Below are 18,939 nucleotides of genomic sequence, written 5' to 3' on the forward strand. Positions count from 1 at the left end.
ACGTACATACGGAGTGTGGTAAGAATGAATGAATGAATAAAGTGAATTAATGGTCCGCACTTTTTATATAATATGTATGTTAAATTTTAGATTTGGGTCAAATATCAAGTCTTTTCAAGTAAACAGGTTCAAGTCCAATTCAAGTCCCGAGTCACTGGTGTAAAAGTCCAAGTCAAGTCACAAGTCTTACAACCTTTTTTCAAGTCAAGTCTAAAGTCATAAAATTAATGACTCGAGTCTGACTCGAGTCCAAGTCATGTGACTCGAGTCCACACCTCTGTATAATACCATGAAAGAATATCTTGGAACATTTGATAAAGTTATGACAGTACTTGACGATCAATCAGGTGAAATTAGAACTAACGAAGGAGCAGTTTCCCACATCTCAGATGACCAATCAAACAGGTTGTTCAGATACCTGACAGGTGTTGTCTATGATTATGACTGCTGCCAAAAGTATATAGACAGAGCTTGGCCCGGGGCCAGTTTCATTTGCAGTGTGAACACGGAAGCACCTTGCCAAGTACAACAGCAACTTCCTGCTCAAGGAAGAGGAGGAAGAAGAAGAGGAAGAGGAGTGAGAATGCGTGGAGGAATAGGGGGAAGAGGCCGAGGAGCACGGAGGCACCATGATGTCCCAGATGAAATCCGGGCCACCCTTATTGACCACGTTATAAACCATCGCCTCACAATGGCAGAGGCAGGTCGCCGAGTGCAGCCTAATGTGCCTCGGTCTACAGTCTCCTCCATCATCCAAACCTTTCGCAGGGAAAACAGGTACAGAACTATGCTAGTGAACTATTCAGTGTTGGTGTGTGTGTAGGCCTAGAGTACTGTAATATCGTCATGTGATGTTATATGATACTATAAAAATGACAAAGACAAAAAAATGGAGAAAATACTGTGAATAGTATTCCAGTCACTGTGCAGTGCATCACACTTCTAGTACCATAAGACAGCAGTACAATTACACTGGTAACTCATTTTGTAACAAATTTACAGTGTTGACCTTTGACTTGTATGTCTAGGATTGGACGACAGCCTCAAGTGGGTGGCAGAAGAAAACTTCTAAATGAACAACAAGAACGAGAAATATGCAACATGGTCATTGCAAATAATGCCATCACACTGAGACAGATTCGTAATGCAATCCTGCTAGACAATGTAATGTTCCAAAATATAAACTCTATCAGCATCTCCACAATAGACCGGGTATTGAAGAAACATCAGATGACCATGAAACAGATTTACAGGGTACCATTTGAGAGAAACTCTGACAGAGTGAAAGGGCTGCGGTACCAGTATGTGCATGTAAGTCAACTACTGGTTGTCTATCATTGTAACACTATTACAGTAAGACATGGTTACTACTGTTTTTTTGTTTTGCGTTATCCTTTTCACCTTCAGAATCCAGCTTTGTGTGACTAGAGCATTTTGCCTAGAAATTGTCTTCAGTTTTCCACTCCCTGTTTGTACAGTACTTTAGATCCTCCCTGCAGTATCTGTCTCTACTTGACTGATTAGATTTATTTCTATTCTATTGTAGAGAATAATGGCATTAGAAGGCAACGAAACCCCTCACATCCTAGTGTTCGTTGATGAAGCTGGCTTCAACCTGGCCAAAGGTCGAAGGCGTGGCCGTAACATCATTGGCCACCGAGCCACTGTGGATGTCCCAGGCCAGCGAGGAGCAAATATAACAATGTGTGCCGCTATATCAGAAAGAGGTGTGGCCACACACATTCCCAGTTTAGGGCCCTACAATACACAAAAGCTCCTCAATTTTTTGGACCACCTTTATACTGATCTGATCCCAGAAAATGAGAGAGGTGTAGAAGGACCTCAGCTACCACATTATGTCATTGTGTGGGATAATGTGAACTTCCACCGCGGCCCACGCATCAGAACCTGGTTCACCACCCATCCCCGGATGCTAATGGAGTTTCTTCCACCTTACTCTCCTTTCCTAAATCCAATTGAGGAGTTTTTTTCAGCTTGGAGGTGGAGGGTGTATGAGCATCAGGCTCAAGACCAGAGGGCCCTGCTGCATGCAATGGATGCTGCATGTGAGGACATCACAGGGGATCAATCTAGGGGATGGTTGAGACATTCACGCCGTTTCTTCCCTCGCTGCATCGCACGAGAAAATATCCGTTGCGATGTGGATGAGAATTTATGGCCTGACAGAGAGCAGCGCGTCGATGGCCAGGAGGATGAGGATGGTGGCCAGGAAAGAGAGGGTGACAATGGCGACCACTGACAATATTACTGTACTATAGTTCTGAAACTTTATTTACAGTATGGTAGGCTAGAGTTTTTTTTGTTTTTTTTGTTTTTTGTTTGTGTTTATAACTGTTCACATTTACAGAATCCTGTATATGTTTTCTTTTCACAGTATGTTCTCTAATGTTAACATTTCTTTGTACGAATAAAAATGTTTACAGTTTCCTTGAGTATGAGTGGTTTATTGGAGGCTGATTTTACTGTAAAATCTTTTGGTTTTATTCATAGTGGTATTCTGTTGCTAGACCTGTGCCTCAGTGACAAAACGTCTAAGCATTTTGACTTGCAGTGCTTAAACAATGCCAAAGGTATAATGCATTTTGGGGGCATTGACTATTTATATGGGAAGGATATTTAGTTTTGACACATGGATAAACTCTTTTGGGAGAGATATGAGCTTTTGCAGGGGATCCATGGTGTTGTGCTAAACCATCCAGGTTATTCTGACAAAAGCACTAAATGAATGCACATGTGCCAAGGCAATTGAGAAGGATCTGTGCTATTTTGACTGTACTGACCTTTTATATGGGAAAGGAATCTGCTTTTGAAGCATGGACGAAGAGTTTGGGGAAAGATATTTGATTTTGCTAGTGAGCTATAATGTTGGGCAGCACTGTAAGACTGTTTGGCCAAATGACCTTATGGTTTTGAGAATGTCATCTCGGTTTCAAGAAATGAGCCAAACCAATCGAGAAAAACTGTAATATGTGGGAACTATTAGGGAGCATTGTGTCGTCAAAGTTGAGGTGTTAGAAGCAGGAAAAATGTGCAAGCGTAAGGATTTGAGCAAGTTTAACAAGGAGCTGCACGACTGGGTCAGAGCATCTCCAAAATCACAGCTGTTTTGGGGTGTTCTCAGTCTGCAGTGGTCAGCGTCTATAAAAAGTGATCCAAAGAAGTGACAGTGATGATCCAGTGACATGGTCATGGGCAGCCAAGGCTCACTGATGCACATGGGGACTGAAGGCTGGTTCTGGTATAAATAGTCCATCACAGTTTGGTGCATGTGAGATACATAGCTGCAGACCAATCAGGCTTCCTATGCTGAACCCCTGTCCCCTCATGTGAGCACCACAGATGGAAGAAGGTGAACTGATCGGATGAAACACATTTTCTTCTGTATCATGTGGATGCCCAGTCGCTTACCTGGGAAACATCTAACACCCGGATGCACTATGAGAAGAAGGTAAGCCAGCAGAGGCAGTGTGATGCTTTGGGCAATGTTCTGCTGGGACATCCATCCATGTGGATGCTACTTTGACACATACCACCCACTTAATCATTGTTGCAGACCATGTACACCCTTCCCCTTAAAGGCATTTGCTACCACTGCTATGCAGATGATATTCAATTAAATATCTCCTGTAAGCCCCAAGATGCGTCCAAGTTGCAGATCCTTGAATAGATGTTTAGACTCCATTAAAAATTAGATGGATGAAAACTTTCTCCAACCTAATGAAGATAAAACTGAAGTCCTTGTGTGCCAGTGTAATGACAGCTCTTGGCCCCCTTGCATCATTTGTTAAATAAACTGTCAGGAATTATTATTCATGTCAAATCTCTGGTTCACTATTGGTTTTATCTCTTATTGTGTAAGCAAAAACTCCCTGGAACATCTACAGGCTGTTCAGAACGCTGCAGTGAGGCTTCCAGAGGATCGAACTCTGTCCATCTCAGTTTGAGATCTGTGGACTCTTTAAAAAAATAAAATAAATTCATCTTTCTACACTTAGTTGACTCTTTTTTATGCTCTGTTGTTTTGTGAAGCACTTTGTGATCCTTGTCTGTAAAAGAGTTATATAAATAAAAATTTAACTTAACTTTACTTATTTTAACAGAAAAGTTTTTCCCGTTGGGTGTGGCCTCTTTGAGCAGGATAATGGCCTCTGCCATAAAAAGGTTCAGGAATGGTTTGAGGAGAACAACAATGACTTTGGGTGTTAACTTGGCCTCCAGTTTCCTCAGATCTTAATCCAAGTGTCTGTGGGATGTGCTGGACAAACAAGACCAATTCACGGAGGCCTCACAGATTACAGGACTTAAGGGGCCTGTTGCTAATATCTTGAGACCGGGCACCACAGCACAGCTTCAGAGGTGTAGTGAAGCCCATGCGTCAGTGGTGCTTTGGCAGCCTGTTTGGCGTATTTATTTCACAAAAGCTCCATAAAGAAGGTTTTTAACAGTCACTCTGTCCGTGTATTTAAGTTTACTTTCACCCCATTTATTATTGTAGTGTCTGGTTGGGTTGGCTGATGTTTAGTTCAGTCATCCTATCATTACAGGATGACTGGGGTCTCATATGGTGGAGTCCACCCATGACAAACGCTGCTGCTGGTGAGAGGAAAAACAGAAGTACACAGTTCATGAAGAGTTAGCAGCATGAGATCCTCCTTCAGTGATCAAATATTTAATGAACTTAAGTAGAAAAATATTACCTGAACAGATAAAATATTAGATCACAACATTTGTCAGGTTCTTATTTTCACTTTTTCTGCTAAATCTTTCAAGTCTTTCAGTTACTCTGAGCTGTAGTGTAAAATCACACCAACAGACAAATACTCTGGTTTTGAGAAAAATCAATGTTGGCGCTATCCACACATATTTTTCATTTAATCTACCTCAGAGTGGAGCGGTATGAGCGTGGACAGTGTTGGTATCTGCAGTCGCAACTTAATCCTGGCTAATGTTTTAATGGACTCCTGGATGCTTTAGAAAGAAAAGACAGCATTAGTGCATTTGAGTGTGTAGCTTATCCCTGCCTCCTCCTGCATCACCATATTTGATCCTGTTATCTCCTGCACCCATCTGTCAAGTCATTTTCTGCTGCTTTACTCAGGTTTGGTCATGGATAGCGGATCAAGGGAAATCCCAAGTCCTTCCCAATCCAGGCGAGATATGTTATCTCACCAAAGTGTTCAGAGTGTGAAGGGTTTGGGGTCTTCCATCAGTTGGGCCTGCTCATATGCCTTAACCTTCAATTTTGGCTTCTTTCAACAAGGGGCACCAATATATTTCAAATTATTTCTCCTGCTAGATGCCAAAATTCATTACTGACACTGTACAGATCAGCCTGTACCACTTATGTGTCATTCTTCCTACAATTAATGATTGAATATAACAGCTGAAATGTGGACTGACTGGTAAACTGAAGAATTTACGCTCTTAATTAGAAGAGGATGACCTACCTCTGCCTACTGAAAATGGTTTCCTTCCTGCCTCATGCATCACATCATCGGGCAAATCTGAGAACTGAGCTGGGAAATCCATCCATCCATCCATCCTTTCATTCATCCATCCATCCTTTCGTTCATTCATCCATTCATTCATCCATCCATCCATCCATCCTTTCGTTCATTCATCCATCCATTCATTCATCCATCCATCCTTTCGTTCATTCATCCATACATCCATTCATTCATCCATCCATCCTTTTGTTCATTCATCCATTTATCCATCCATCCTTTCGTTCATTCATCCATTCATCCATCCATTCATTCATCCATCCATCCATCCTTTCGTTCATTCATCCATTTATCCATCCATCCCTCCATTCATTCATTCATCATCCATCCTTTCATTCATTCATCCATCCATCCATCCATTCATCCATCCATCCTTTCGTTCATTCATCCATACATCCATTCATCCATCCATCCTTTCATCCATTCATCCATCCATCCATCCATCCTTTCATCCATCCATTCATCCATCCATCCATCCATCCTTTCACTCATCCATCCATTCATTCATCCATCCTTTCGTTCATTCATCCATACATCCATTCATCCATCAATCCATTCATCCATCCATCAAACGGAATCAGAAACAAGGGAACATCTTTTGAAGCCTTTACACTCTTGTATGTCTCAGAGAGCTTGTAGAAATGTCCTCACTGACTGATGCTCCAGTTTTTACAGCGCTTGGATTGTTGTGTAATCTGGACATTGCTTGACATGAATAAGGGGATGGATGATGAGCATCCTTTCTAGCAACTTGCCAAATAATAGTTTTCAAGCACATGTTTCAATTGCTTTTTTAAAAATGGGAACCATAACTCCAGTGATTTGCACAGCAGGGTTAAGGCTCCCATCCCTGGGGCGTCTCTGACTGTGGGTTATATTAGGAGTGACCATTTCCATCCAGGAGTTTTTGAGTATCCTTGTAGCTGTTCAACGTTCTCTTCAGGGGCAACTCCAGAAAGAGAAAGTATCCAGCCACGTTCTAGTTCTTTTCTTTCTAGTTTCAGACCCAATGCTACATTGTATTCAAAAAATTAGGTAAGTGATTGATTTATAAACTTAAATGTTGGACTTTAGCATAGCAGACTGGCAGGAAGCAAGGCAGAGGAGCGAAACAAGTCGGTAATGGATACAACAATGTTTGGAGAGCTTTACTGGTTAAAGAGGTTTCAACATCCTAATTAAAATCTGCTGTAGGCCCTCTCTTCATTAACGCCACCTCCCTTCCTTTAAGGGAAAATTCTGCTTCCTCTCTCTTGTGGACACTCTAATCTCATCCTCTCTGTGTCTGCTGAGCTGTATCATACAGTGTAGCAACAGAGCGAGACATATAGCAAAGGGGAAGGATGTTGGCATCGGCTATCAAAGGAAGTCATGTTGAATAGGCAGGAATCACACCTCACCTTGTATTGCATTAGATTATTGTTTGTACAGGTGAAGCCGCTCTGTAGGCAGCGCGGTCATATGTCATGTCAGGTTTTTGTGTCAGGCAGGGCTGCACAGGCTTTGTTCAAAGCATTCAGTATTTTCTATGCTTTACACACTTTTTAAGCCCAAAGGATGAAATTATATTTCAATACGTTTCAATGATGTGAAAGTTTGGAGTAAACAATTCATCAGTGATGACAATCATTCAGTATTACTCTTTGTAGTTGTACTGAAGTGAAATACATTTGCAATAGAGTAGTGTAATTAGCTTTTTACTTAGTTTGCAGTTTAGTATACATTTAGTATACAGTCACAGTAATAATACAACTCTGAGGATGGACTTTTGGAAAATGAATGAGATTTACTCGGTTAATGCTAGCTTACTTGGTTAGCAAGCTGCATTCATAAACATCATGGGTAAAACACAAAGACAGACATATTAGCTAACTGTTGTCATGTAACAGACTAACAAAATACTGAAAAACTCATTCATTAAAACATCAAAACACAAAAAACCTCAGTGATGATCTGAACCCCGCAGCAAGCCTATTCATCAGATAATCCATTACAATATTCCACAAAGCCTCCTAAAGCACACACACACTGAAGAGCTGCAATTTAACTCAAAGTAGTGGATGAAGCCTAACAGACAAGCCTTTCTGGAGTCCTCTGTTTGGATGCCTGTCAGTCAAAGTGGCCACACCCCCGACACCAGTATCAGGTAGAAATCACCCCACTCTGAGTCCTTACAACAGAAAAACTGTACACAGAGGCCAAAAGCTTTCTAAACATGTTTTTTAACATTGTAAAGTTGGATATTTTAACATGTGACCTGGGTCTCAAACAGCTGCGGCCCACGTGACCCCTACTTATATTGACATGAAGAAATATATAACGCAATTTGGCTCTTGGAGTTATTTTTTTTTGTGAGGGAGGATTTGTTTGTTGTTGAGTGCAATGTTAAAAGAAGTTCTTTAAAAAGCAAAAAATGATTTAACATGAAGACGATATGAGCAGAGAGTACAAACTCATGTGGACACTTATGTCTGCAGTTTTAGTTTGTTAGATACGAACACAATGACGGCAGAAGTGCTGCCATGTGTGCACAGACAGACAGGACCAATGTGTTTATAGCAGTTCAATGAAAGGCTTCAGTTAGTTAAGAGTGAGAAAAAAGAATCTGCAGTTTTGTCTTGTTATACAATATCTCAATTTTAAAAAACAACCAAAACACAACATTTTCAGAAATATTTGTGTTTTCTCGTTTGTTTGTTTTCGTGCTACTCACATGAGACGACAGTGGCCCGCAGCTCATTGAAGTTAGCGACCTCTGCACTCGAGGAGCTGCAGCGTGCGGCCCGTCCAGGGCGGCTTAATTTTGGAGCCGTGGAGGTCGTCTCTTGGTTAACACGAGACTGATGGTGGTCGGTTTATTATTTGGTTCAATACGTGTCAGCATGGTGCAGCTCATTCTACAGCTTGTTTAAAAGTATGTCTTTATACCTCATACCCAGCCGTAGCAAGCTTCTGCTTCACTGTGTTAAAGGTTGTTTTTACTCCAGCTACCACAAATCAGCATGAAATTACACAATGAAATTAACACAAGTTGTGAGTAATTAATGGAACAATAGAGTCATTTGCTGTTAGAGATTCAGCATGTAGCTGTTTTCTTCATTCTTAATGAATCTTTTTACATAATTGAAAAAAAAATGTTACATTTTACTGTAACGAGTACAGAGATAAATCATTTTGCAGATTTAGTTGTCCTTATGGCGTACCGATGATTAACGACGAGTCCAACCTGGAAGCTCTTCGTGTGAGTCTGTTTCTTTTTCAGACAGCATCAGAAAGCAGACAGATGGACGCCGGCCGATAAAATAGAGCCAGACCAGCAAGTTTCTGAAAAACAGACAATCATGGGAGCGCACATACAGTTAACCTACTTTTCTGGTAGAAGATACAACTATTGAACAGTGTGTGTGGCAGGTACAGGTCAAACTCTTCTGATGCTCGCTTTATGTTTTTGTCACGGTTGGAGACTGCTGATCTGTCATTCACAGCTCAACTCAGTGCGTCTCATCATCTTTAGCCTAATCATCTTCCCTTGGCAGCTGATTGCTTTTAGCACACTAATAATCCAGGAAGATAGACCCAATAGCACACACGCATACGCTACTATCAAAGAAGAGTGTGCTGATGTCTGACAGCTGCGTTCAACTCAGGATCACTCCGCCACGTTGAGTTGCTGCCAGAGGAAACAGAAAGAAAGTGCTTCAGTTTTGATTTCCCCGGCAGCGCGGTGAGGAAGGGAGAGTGGAGAGGAACGGCAGTGAAATTCATTAATTCCACCCATTTGCCAGTCAAAGCTTCTGCTTTTTCTCAACCAGACTGAACATAAACAAACACAATCATGTGCAAATGAGTCCAAATGAGATGTGACAGTTCTATTGGGCTTAATTTATTAGCAGTGATTATGTAGGCCCGCTTTCCACTGGCAGCCAGCAGAGACGACTGAGCGTAAATAAAAGAAATCAGCAGCATTATGAAAAGTGGATATTATTAATAGTGATGGCTAAAGCTGCTGGCATGATGAGATTCATTTAAGCACTGATATGCTCAGCCTTTATGAGACAAATTGTGATGTTTTTTTCCTTTTGCTTGTGGAGCACTGAATTCAAGCTACAAACGAGCTTTTCGAGGCTGCTCTGGGCTCCATTGTCACAGCAGGGGTTAAAAGGACACTATGAATTTTTAATGTATTATTCTGGGTTTCTACATAATATCACACAGTGCAAGCACTCTCGTGGCAAGTAATATAAATACATATAAAAGACATGGATAAACTGAGCTGATTATCTGAAAACTTGCCCAGAGTTAGCACTTCAAAACTTGTAACTTTTACAAAACTGAAGTGTGTTAAAGTCTCATTCAGTGTCATTAAAGAATGAAAATTAAATTCAGCCCAAATTGCAGGAGTTGGTGTTACGATAGTGCCGAACTTTAAATTAAACGTGCGGAAAAGAAGCAGGTAGTGTGTGGATACGAGGTACCATTGAAAAGTGCAGGAAGTAAAAACCACGTGTGATTTAAACTGAACTGAGTTACCCTTAAAGCCATCACCCTGTGAATCCACAGATTGCTGTCACTTTCCTTTGTGGACGTCCGGCTCTCTCCCAGTGTGATTTCATCACAGACCTCAAACTTGCACAGGGTGCAAACATGTCTTTCAAACTGGCCCAAGTTTATTTTGAGTGCACACAGATCAGACAGCAGTTTTCAGATGGAGCACATACAGCCCAAAGGCTGCGCGTCAGGTCACACACGTTTGTTTTTTCCCATGTTAATGGGATTATGCTGAGACATTTAGAGAGAGCACGTTCAGCAGGATGACCTGAGCTGTGTTGCATGCCATGGCCATGGTATGTTGGCACAAAGTGCAGCGATAATTTAGGTCTCCTTTTGCATTTCCCCAAAATTAAAATTAGTATAAGTGTCTTTATTTTGACATGCTGGAGGACATCCAGCGCACATTGCAGAGGCACAAATGTGATCAGAACACAACTATGACCTTTAAAGAAGGCAGGCCAAATCTGAATCACAGACAGTTTTTGATTTTTAGTTTTTGTTACATTTCTCATTTCGACTCTCCAGCAGAGAGAGGATCGTTTTCCTGACATTACAACAGCACATATAACACTGTATGCACTTATTATAAAAAAGATTTAATCTACATTTTACCCATTTGTCCTAGTCCCTGCCTTCAGGCTATGAATGCTTTACTATTTACACAGATGGGCAAAGAGGAAAAGGGGGTGAGGTGCAGGCTATCCATTTTCCACACTTAGATGACAGTTTGCAGTTAATGATCTCAGCTGTCGCAGGGGAGGTACTGATATCACGAGGCATTTGCATTGCTCTCACCTGTCATCGAGAAAATCAAATTCAGCGACATCCTTCTGATTGATAATGTGATCAGACTGTTGGCTTTGACTCTCGTGGCCAGGGGGACCTGAATAATGAACCAACTCGAGCCGATGGGTCGGCTCAAGCTGCCGTGCTGGAGACCAGGCTGATTTCTCACAGGGGAAGCTCTGCAGTCCTAGGGTCGCACGATATGAAGTCTCTGGGTGGGAGCTGCAGTCGCATTATGTGACACAGAAAGATGACTAACAACACAAATGCTGAATTTGTCTGAGGTTTCATTTCTCTTTTGTTAAGCTTTTTAACAATATTTCTTCACCATCATTTAAAGTGGATGTAATAAAGCACAACGACTGAACCACAGAATGAAAAATGTTTCTTCATGACACAATCGATTTGAACTCTAATAGTCAGATAAAGTCTTTTATGTGTGCGTGTTTGTTTCAATGTATAATTTGCTACATTAGTATCATTTGCATGCTAGAGAAGAAAACAGAAAGAGCACACAGAAGAGCCTTAATTGGGTGTGTGAATATTCTCCATAACTGCTGCAGCTTTGGTCGTACTGTAAACATGAGTGTGTGTCTGTGTGCATGCAGCTGTTGACATTTTCTGCCAGATCCTGAAATAGTTGAAGACATGTTATAAGCATGGATTAGGTCTTATTGTTGATCGAGCTATATTCAACACCCAGAGTCCAGTGTCTATCTGCTGTCCTCTTATTTAATGTGAATGTCAGGTTATGAGTATCAAGTTTATGAAATCAGGGAATACTTTTGGCAGGTAATTTACTTGTAGTTTAAACATTATTCAAAAAAATCAGACTGACTCCTGTCCCAATGACACACACATTCACTGTTTTCTATGCCTAAGCCCAGCACTGACCAAAGCTGGGGTTCAGCATAATTCCTAAAGATACTTTAACATTCAGACTGGTGCAGCTGGGGAATCGAACCACCAACCTGCCAAATGGTAGACCACTCACATCGAAGCACAGCCAATGTACTAGTTTGTATACTCTAATAAAGCAAACATATAACCACTTATATTCTGCATCAAAGTGCCACGGTGTCATCTGTCTTTGAGCATGCTATGCTAGTATGCTAGTTGCTGGTTAGCAAGGCAGCTAGCAGCTAGTCATTAACATTCCTAAATTAAATGTCAGTTTACTGTATTCAATATATCTTCCACATGGACATCTGCAAAGTCAGAAACTGCTGCTAAGGTTTACTTAAAAACCTTAATAACCTTGTAGTTCTACAAACAGAAGCCTCAGTTAGCTCCACTTTACACACAACAGTCACTGAACGTCACAAGAAACATTGTTACGTAACAGATAGAGGAACCTACACAGATAAAGCTAACATTGCCATAAATACAAACTTTATGGTTTTTCAAACTAACCTGTTCAGATTTTTTTAAGGTTAAAAGGCTCACTTTGATTGACAGGTGTGCTAAATGAGTGAGTTGTATCCAGCAGCTGTCTGCTAGGCCTCTCTTTGGCTAAATCGATGCACTTAACTGGACTTTTCAGTTACAGTTTGTAATATTGTGACTTTTTAATAGAATTATCTGACTAGCAATCAAACGACCACCTTATGAGCAGCAGTAGAAAAAACTCCCTTTTCACAGGAAGAAACCTCCAGCAGAACCAGGCTCAGGGAGGGGCGGCTATCTGCGGTACCCAGCCGGGGGAGGACTAATAATAATATGGTTTATTGGGCAGTACAGCTCATCAAAGACCTGTGCTCCAGGAGTTATTATTAGAGTTATTAGAGTTTCTATCTATCTGTTATAGATTAGTATTAAATTTGAAGACAGAAGGCATGTGACTTTAACAAATAATGTGACATACACTAAAAACACAGTAGTAAAAAGTCAGGGATTATGTGCAAACATGTCAATCTTACACGATAACGTCTACAAAACACCTAATTATTAGCTAATTAATGTTGTCTTTTTGCCAGGATAAGTTTAATGTCAGTTTTGTTGTCTTTTCAAATGGGAGAAAACAATTCCTCTACGTTTCCTGACCAGCCAATGCACCAGTAGGCCCGTCCTCCAGAGTAAACCTGACAAATCTGTCTACACCCCACAGCGTACCTGCTGCTTGCAGGTGGAACGCAACACTGTGCACATAAAAGCAGCCGAACGTCCAGCAAAGGGAGTCCAAAGGAATATCGTGTTTTAGCTCGCTTGTGATGATCTTTTTTGGAAAGAGTCACATTCACTGGCTGACGAGCTCATAGCCAAAGCCTTAAAGCCCATTACATGTTCTGATTGTCTCAATCTAATGCACTAATTGAATGCTATCCCTCAGCTACTTTTCATCATTGAAGGGCCCATGCTGGTGAACTGATTTGGATATAATTTGCACAGCGAGGGCTTCAATCACAAGAGACAAACATTTTCCCTCTCATTAAAGAGCACATTAAAGATTATCTTCTCTAGTTGCCACAGTGACTCTATCTAATATGATTTGCTGGAAATGTGCAGAGAACAATTTCCCCGTGTGATCCAGCGAGACTTGTATTTTCTCTTGCCTCGTCTCTTTTTTGCAGTAAGTGAGTCTAAAGAGACCTCTTTGATCTTGTCTCATTGCTCTCAATACTCCAGACTGAATTTAAATCACAAGGCCGACTATTTTAAGAACAAAGCTGCCGTTGTGCTGAACAAGGGAAAAGAGGAGCTCGCTTTTATTTCTCCCACTACCCTGTCAGAATGAAATTTGCTCGGTAGTACGGGAAGCTGTGCTTATTAGTGTGTGTCATTTGAATCCGCAGCGTAGCTGTGCTAAAAATGAGCTTCATGGGTGCGTGTGATGCGATCCTTACACTCAACTATGTGTTTGTGTTTGTTAATAATTACAGAAACACATGTAGAGATGACTGAGGTGTGAGCGGCCCCCAACCTTTTTTGCACCGGTTTATGTCTGACAATAAAAAGAAGATTTGTTCATAACTCACAGGAAAAGACCCAGGGAAACAGAGTTGATGATAAAAACCCTGAAAACCATAAATTCTTGCGGCCCGGTACCAAACAACTCACGGACCGGTACTGGTTCCTGGCCCGGGGGTTGGGGACCGCTGATTTAACAAACCACAGGACAGCACAGTGGATGCTTACAGAAACTGCTCTGACTATGAGCACTCCTTCTTTCTTTTAAAATACATGCATGGCCCTGTTTACATTTGTTATGGCCCATTTATGCTCTCTGTTGTCGTCCCCACGTTCGGTGGTGCACCTCTCGATTTTTGCATCCAAAAGCATGAAGGGATGGAGAGCTTCCCCTCCATCTGTGAGCACACTCAGGTCTTAGAAGTGGCCATGCTTCTCGTAGTAGACCGAGCTGTGAGCCTTTATTTGGGAGGTTCTAGAGCCTCAGTTATGGAGATCTTGTGGTAATTGTCATCCTTTCTGTAGATATTTGGGTCACATATCCTTGGTACTGATCGCTAAAATATTGCATCCCTTTGTGGTTTGCTCTTACTTTGACTCTCCAACTGGAGTAGTGAGTATCAGTGTTTAAATCAGTCTACATGCGTTGCAAACACTGTCAGCATTTCAGAGGTGTTTTGCCTTCTGCATTCAGCCTGTGTGAAAAGTCTTGCTCTTATTTTTTATGGTTGCCCTTTTCAAAGAAGCCAGCAAACATGCCACCGGAAAGGTCAGGAGGATCTGAATAACATTAACAGTCTTCACAGCCACTTTTCTGCCCGTCTCTGCCATCCAAAAAAAACATCCACCTCATCCTTTCCTCCACAGGTAACTCTTAAGGTGGAAAAGATGTTTGCAGACCTTGTATAATAACCTGTGAGTGTTGTCTGTCCTCTCCGACTCTTGCCCTCACACACTGCTGGTATTTCTACTGCTTTTATTTTGCTGACTGACAAGAAAATCACTGGCACAGTTTTTCTGGCCGTAAACAAGGAGGGGAAGTGTCAAAGGTTGGAGACATGGGGATTTAAGCTCGAAGAGGATCCAGGCTGAAAGCCACGTAAACCCTTGCTCATAAAATTGAATGACTCTCTGCAGTAGGTTTGAAAGATGCATGTAACGGTGCTCTGACAAACTCAGCATTGCTTGGGATGAGCTGCTGTACTGCCTCTGGATTCTCTCACATGGGGGCAGTGTTGCACCATCAGTTGTGCACCTCCCCCACCTCGTCCTCTTGGTGTGTTCTTAATCATCTGGAGGCATGCAGCAGGCGTCATCTGCTCTGGGCCTCCTATTTCCTCCTCTGATGTTGCCTGTGATAAAAGACAACCACAACAGAGACGGCCAAATCCCACAATTACCAACTTCATACAGAGTAACTAAATTATCTAGACTTTTATTTTGGGAGGGGGGGGTCTGACAATTCCTCTGAACTGTAGGAAAAACGAATCCTTGACTCCCCTCCCCATAAACTAAACTGATGATTTTGGATACAAATAAAGATTTAAATAATCATTTCTTGTTGATGTCATTCTCACAGTTTGCTTTTCAAAATTCATATATGCACATATAACCATATAACATATGGTTGTACAATAATGCCTTTACCTTTCCTTATTCCATATACCTTACCCTATAAAGCCTGAGCCATTAAATAATTACCAAAAACAAACAAACTGGAGGGTTTATGGACTCTTCTGTCAATTAAAGACGAGGCTCCATTCAGTGCAAAAGACAAACAATAAATATAAGAAGAGTAAGAAATAAATATACACTTTAAAATATATGAGTTTTCTCTTTTTATCATTTTTGCAACATCTGGAATTTTTGTGAAAATTATTATCGATCACACTGATGATGCAGAGCTCTCAAAAACGCCCTAACAGCGCCTTAAATATGACACACGCGGGGTTACAAATGCAAACTAGTTTATTCACTTACAGCTGCTAAACTCTGACTAATCAGGACTCGTAGCCAAACCAGGTAATCTGGAAATCAAATTGTTTAACAGTGATGAAAGTGTGGACTTAATGGAGGCAGTCTGCACCAATGAAGGAAACCACATGAAGGAGCCTAACCGTTTCATTTCATGCTGTTAGCATAACAACCTGACAGGCAAAGACCTGACTCTCTTTGGCATCAGCGTCAGCTAAGACGACTCTGAACAGGCACTAAAAAGTCACATACCTCTGGTAAGCACAGAGGGAAGCCCTCTGTTTATGATAATAGAAAATATAATATTTTTATTGTAAGGATTTAAATGCTTGTATTCTTTTAAAAGGCTGAAAATAAAGAGGATTGTTGACAGCAGCATGCCAGCCTGAATTAATTAAGAAGAGGGACCTTTCAGAAAGTATCAAGTGTACCAGTAATAAGTGGATGTGTCCCCTAATACGAGTGAGTGTCTGGTTTATTGGCTCACAGCAGGATATTTTACTTCAGGGTTCACAGTACCTATTGATCTGGCGAGCCGATGCTGGACTGTTCCCTTGGCACTCGGTGGCATCTCTCCTTTCTTTCTTTTGTTCTTTCTTTCCTCGCCCCAGTCTGGCACCAGTCATCTCAGGACAACTGCTGCGCAGGAAGATGGTATCCATTGCGGGTGGGCGTGTTGTTGTTTGTTTCATTAAACATCACCCGAGCGCACAGTAGACGAGGCGCTTCACACGGACAGTGCATGCATTTATTTTGATAGTGCTGGAGGGAAAGAGTGTTGAGAGTGATTCTGAAAAAGCTTTAACAGCTGAGCATCTGGATCCTAATAAGAAATGTGATGTTTGCTAAATGAGCTCAGCAGGAAAGACTTCCTATTAAATATTCCCTGTGATGAATTTCCTCTATATCACATAGACAAATTATATTTAACCCATGAACTGTTTCCAAAAAGGAAGACTGAGCTATAGTGTTTCTGGTCTATGCGATAATGAAAAGTGTGACCTCTGACCTCTTTCAGGGGTCACATTATAGTAAGGAAGAACAAAACAGCCAAAGAGAATATTGGAGCAGGCTCTCTCATATTACCAGAATCCTATATATTCACATTTGGACAGACTTTTGCTGAGCTGTGTATTTTCCACCTGCTGATTGAAAGTCTTCCCCTGCCTTTCTCTCTGCCTCAATAGGCTGGCTCAGCCCGCTGGATCTCAAGGATGGATGGAGGGATTTACAGATAGACTGATACAAAAGGACACAATCTGTAAACCAGGGGGAAAGTGAGAGCGTGGTTGGCAGACAGTATACTCCTGCTGACAAAAAGTACGATACTGACAATACTGATACTCACTTGCTCATTTCTTCCCTCTTGCATCTCTGCCCACCAGCCATCAGTTTTTAATTCTTCTTTCTGGGAACCTCTACATTCCTGCAGTAAAAAGTCACTGCCGGTTCTGATTTCATACCACTCTGTGCTGAGAACACATAGAAATAAAGACACATGGAGATTATTACTGTTTAAAAGTCACTCTGATCCTTTCAGTTTCCTCAAGGACCTCAAATCTTCCTGTTTCAGTCATACTTTGTTCTAAAAACTGCAGCTGATCCAAAACATTTAAGCTGTAAATAATCTGAATAAATGAGAAGATGAGTATATTACTCACATTATGACCTGTGAAAACACATATATTATTGTCTTGTTCATTTCATTTGAAATGATCTTTAAATAAAGATTTATTTACTTTTCTTTTCTTTTTTTAACACTTGTCCAGGTTTGAGTTGCAGGACCAGCAGCCTAAGCAGACATGCCCAGAGCTCCCCAGCCATGACCTCCAGCTCATCCTGGAGGCATCCAACACATCATGTCTGTGTAGAAGGAACGAACACCTTCATCGAGGAGGTGTTCAGGGTCTGGCTGCTGGGCTGTGGTCGGCATGGCTTTTTGGTTAGCTTAGCATTAGCATGCTGGCTGGTTAGCTTAGCATTAGCATGCTGTCTGTGCAGGTGCTTGCAAATAGCCAAAGTTGTATTAACAGCATAATGCAACTCTTTCTGTCCTAGATGCACTTTGCTGTGCGCTCTCATCCTTTTGTGCAATAAAAATCAAAGTATCGTCCATATCCCAATTTATTTATGAGGTAATTAATAGTCTGAATTCATGTTTTTATACACAGATTAGAGCTGGCACACTGGAGTTCACTGAGAAGTCAGAAATTCATCAAGAGCAAGATTCAACCGCTAAAACTGATTTTTCTGTTCAGAAATTCAAGTAAATAACTGAAATTTGTCATCTTAACCAAATATATATATATATATATATAAATATACATGCTGTGATATATTTTTTTGTTGTTTTGTAAAACTAATTTTGAAAATTCATTAATAAGAACAATAATTATATTTTGGCATTACAAATATACTTTTGATTAAAGAGCCTGCACATACAGCTGTAGCAGAAAACCTTACACTCCATGGTGATCTAATAAGACTATATAAGCACACATATACTGTATAATGCTGTAGCAAGCTAAACAAGTATCTGTAATTCCAATAAAAGCCGAGCATTTAGTGCTTCTGTCTGATGTGTGCGACTATTATTACCCTGTTCAGTGTTTGATTACCTGCTCAGGTCACTTACTGCCCACTAAATCCTCTCTAATTAAAGTATTAAAAGGTGGAATGAAAACTAACAGACCTATCACTCCTTCAGGTCGCGTCGTCGGTCCATCTGTTCCAAGTCACCCTGTGCAAAAAAACAACAAGCCTTTACTGCATCTGCAGCGATGCAGCACAAAAACCCATTATTATTATTATTATCTGTTCACTTGCCCCTTGTAATATAAAAGAGATGTTATAAAAGCTCCTGTTTGGATCTGGGTTTCATAATTAGACAAATAAAATCATACTATGCTCAGCTGCTGTGAGCGTGCATGTGCTGAACGTCTGTCTGCTCTTAAAAACGCTGGAGGCTGCGGAGGAAAAACCTAAAGGGTCAGCTTTGCTTCACTGCTTTTGTCTCCAGTGTTGTCAGAACCATCGGCTCTTCTTCACTAGCAAAACATCGTAAGCGAAGTATCATGAGACAAAATATTCCCGCCCGCTTCATTTACTATATCTCCTAATCTCTTTTTTCAAAATGAGTTAAAGCCAAATCTGGCAAACTCTCATTTAACCCAAGAACTTTTTGGAAAAAAAATAT

General features: G+C 41.0%; 1 protein-coding gene and 1 long non-coding RNA gene across 2 annotated transcripts; one reads left to right on the plus strand and one right to left on the minus strand.

Moving 5' to 3' along the window:
• The first annotated feature begins 555 nt into the window (after window positions 1–555).
• LOC109203769 (uncharacterized) lies at window positions 556–2,983 on the plus strand. The gene is made up of 3 exons (XM_019363471.2): window positions 556–777; window positions 1,029–1,311; window positions 1,547–2,983. The coding sequence occupies exons 1-3, from the start codon at window positions 584–586 to the stop codon at window positions 2,258–2,260; spliced, it is 1,191 nt and encodes a 396-aa protein (XP_019219016.1). The 5' UTR covers window positions 556–583; the 3' UTR covers window positions 2,261–2,983.
• Window positions 2,984–14,123: 11,140 nt separating this feature from the next.
• Window positions 14,124–18,478, minus strand: LOC109203856 (uncharacterized). Its single transcript, XR_002063514.2, has 5 exons — window positions 18,436–18,478; window positions 17,092–17,215; window positions 16,886–17,002; window positions 16,263–16,505; window positions 14,124–15,121 (listed from the first exon to the last, which is right to left on the minus strand). It is a non-coding gene; the product is annotated as an uncharacterized LOC109203856 (long non-coding RNA).
• Between the last annotated feature and the right edge of the window lie 461 nt (window positions 18,479–18,939).

The sequence above is a fragment of the Oreochromis niloticus genome, linkage group LG10 (genome assembly GCF_001858045.2).
Source record: "Oreochromis niloticus isolate F11D_XX linkage group LG10, O_niloticus_UMD_NMBU, whole genome shotgun sequence".
In the NCBI taxonomy this organism is placed as follows: domain Eukaryota; kingdom Metazoa; phylum Chordata; class Actinopteri; order Cichliformes; family Cichlidae; genus Oreochromis; species Oreochromis niloticus.

Bases quoted from the DNA above. Each gene is read 5' to 3' on its own strand.
- LOC109203769 (XM_019363471.2), top strand. From the start codon at position 584: ATGCGTGGAGGAATAGGGGGAAGAGGCCGAGGAGCACGGAGGCACCAT. The intron at 778-1,028 runs GTACAGAACTAT...TTGTATGTCTAG, and splicing joins ACCTTTCGCAGGGAAAACAG to GATTGGACGACAGCCTCAAG. The intron at 1,312-1,546 runs GTAAGTCAACTA...ATTCTATTGTAG, and splicing joins TGCGGTACCAGTATGTGCAT to AGAATAATGGCATTAGAAGG.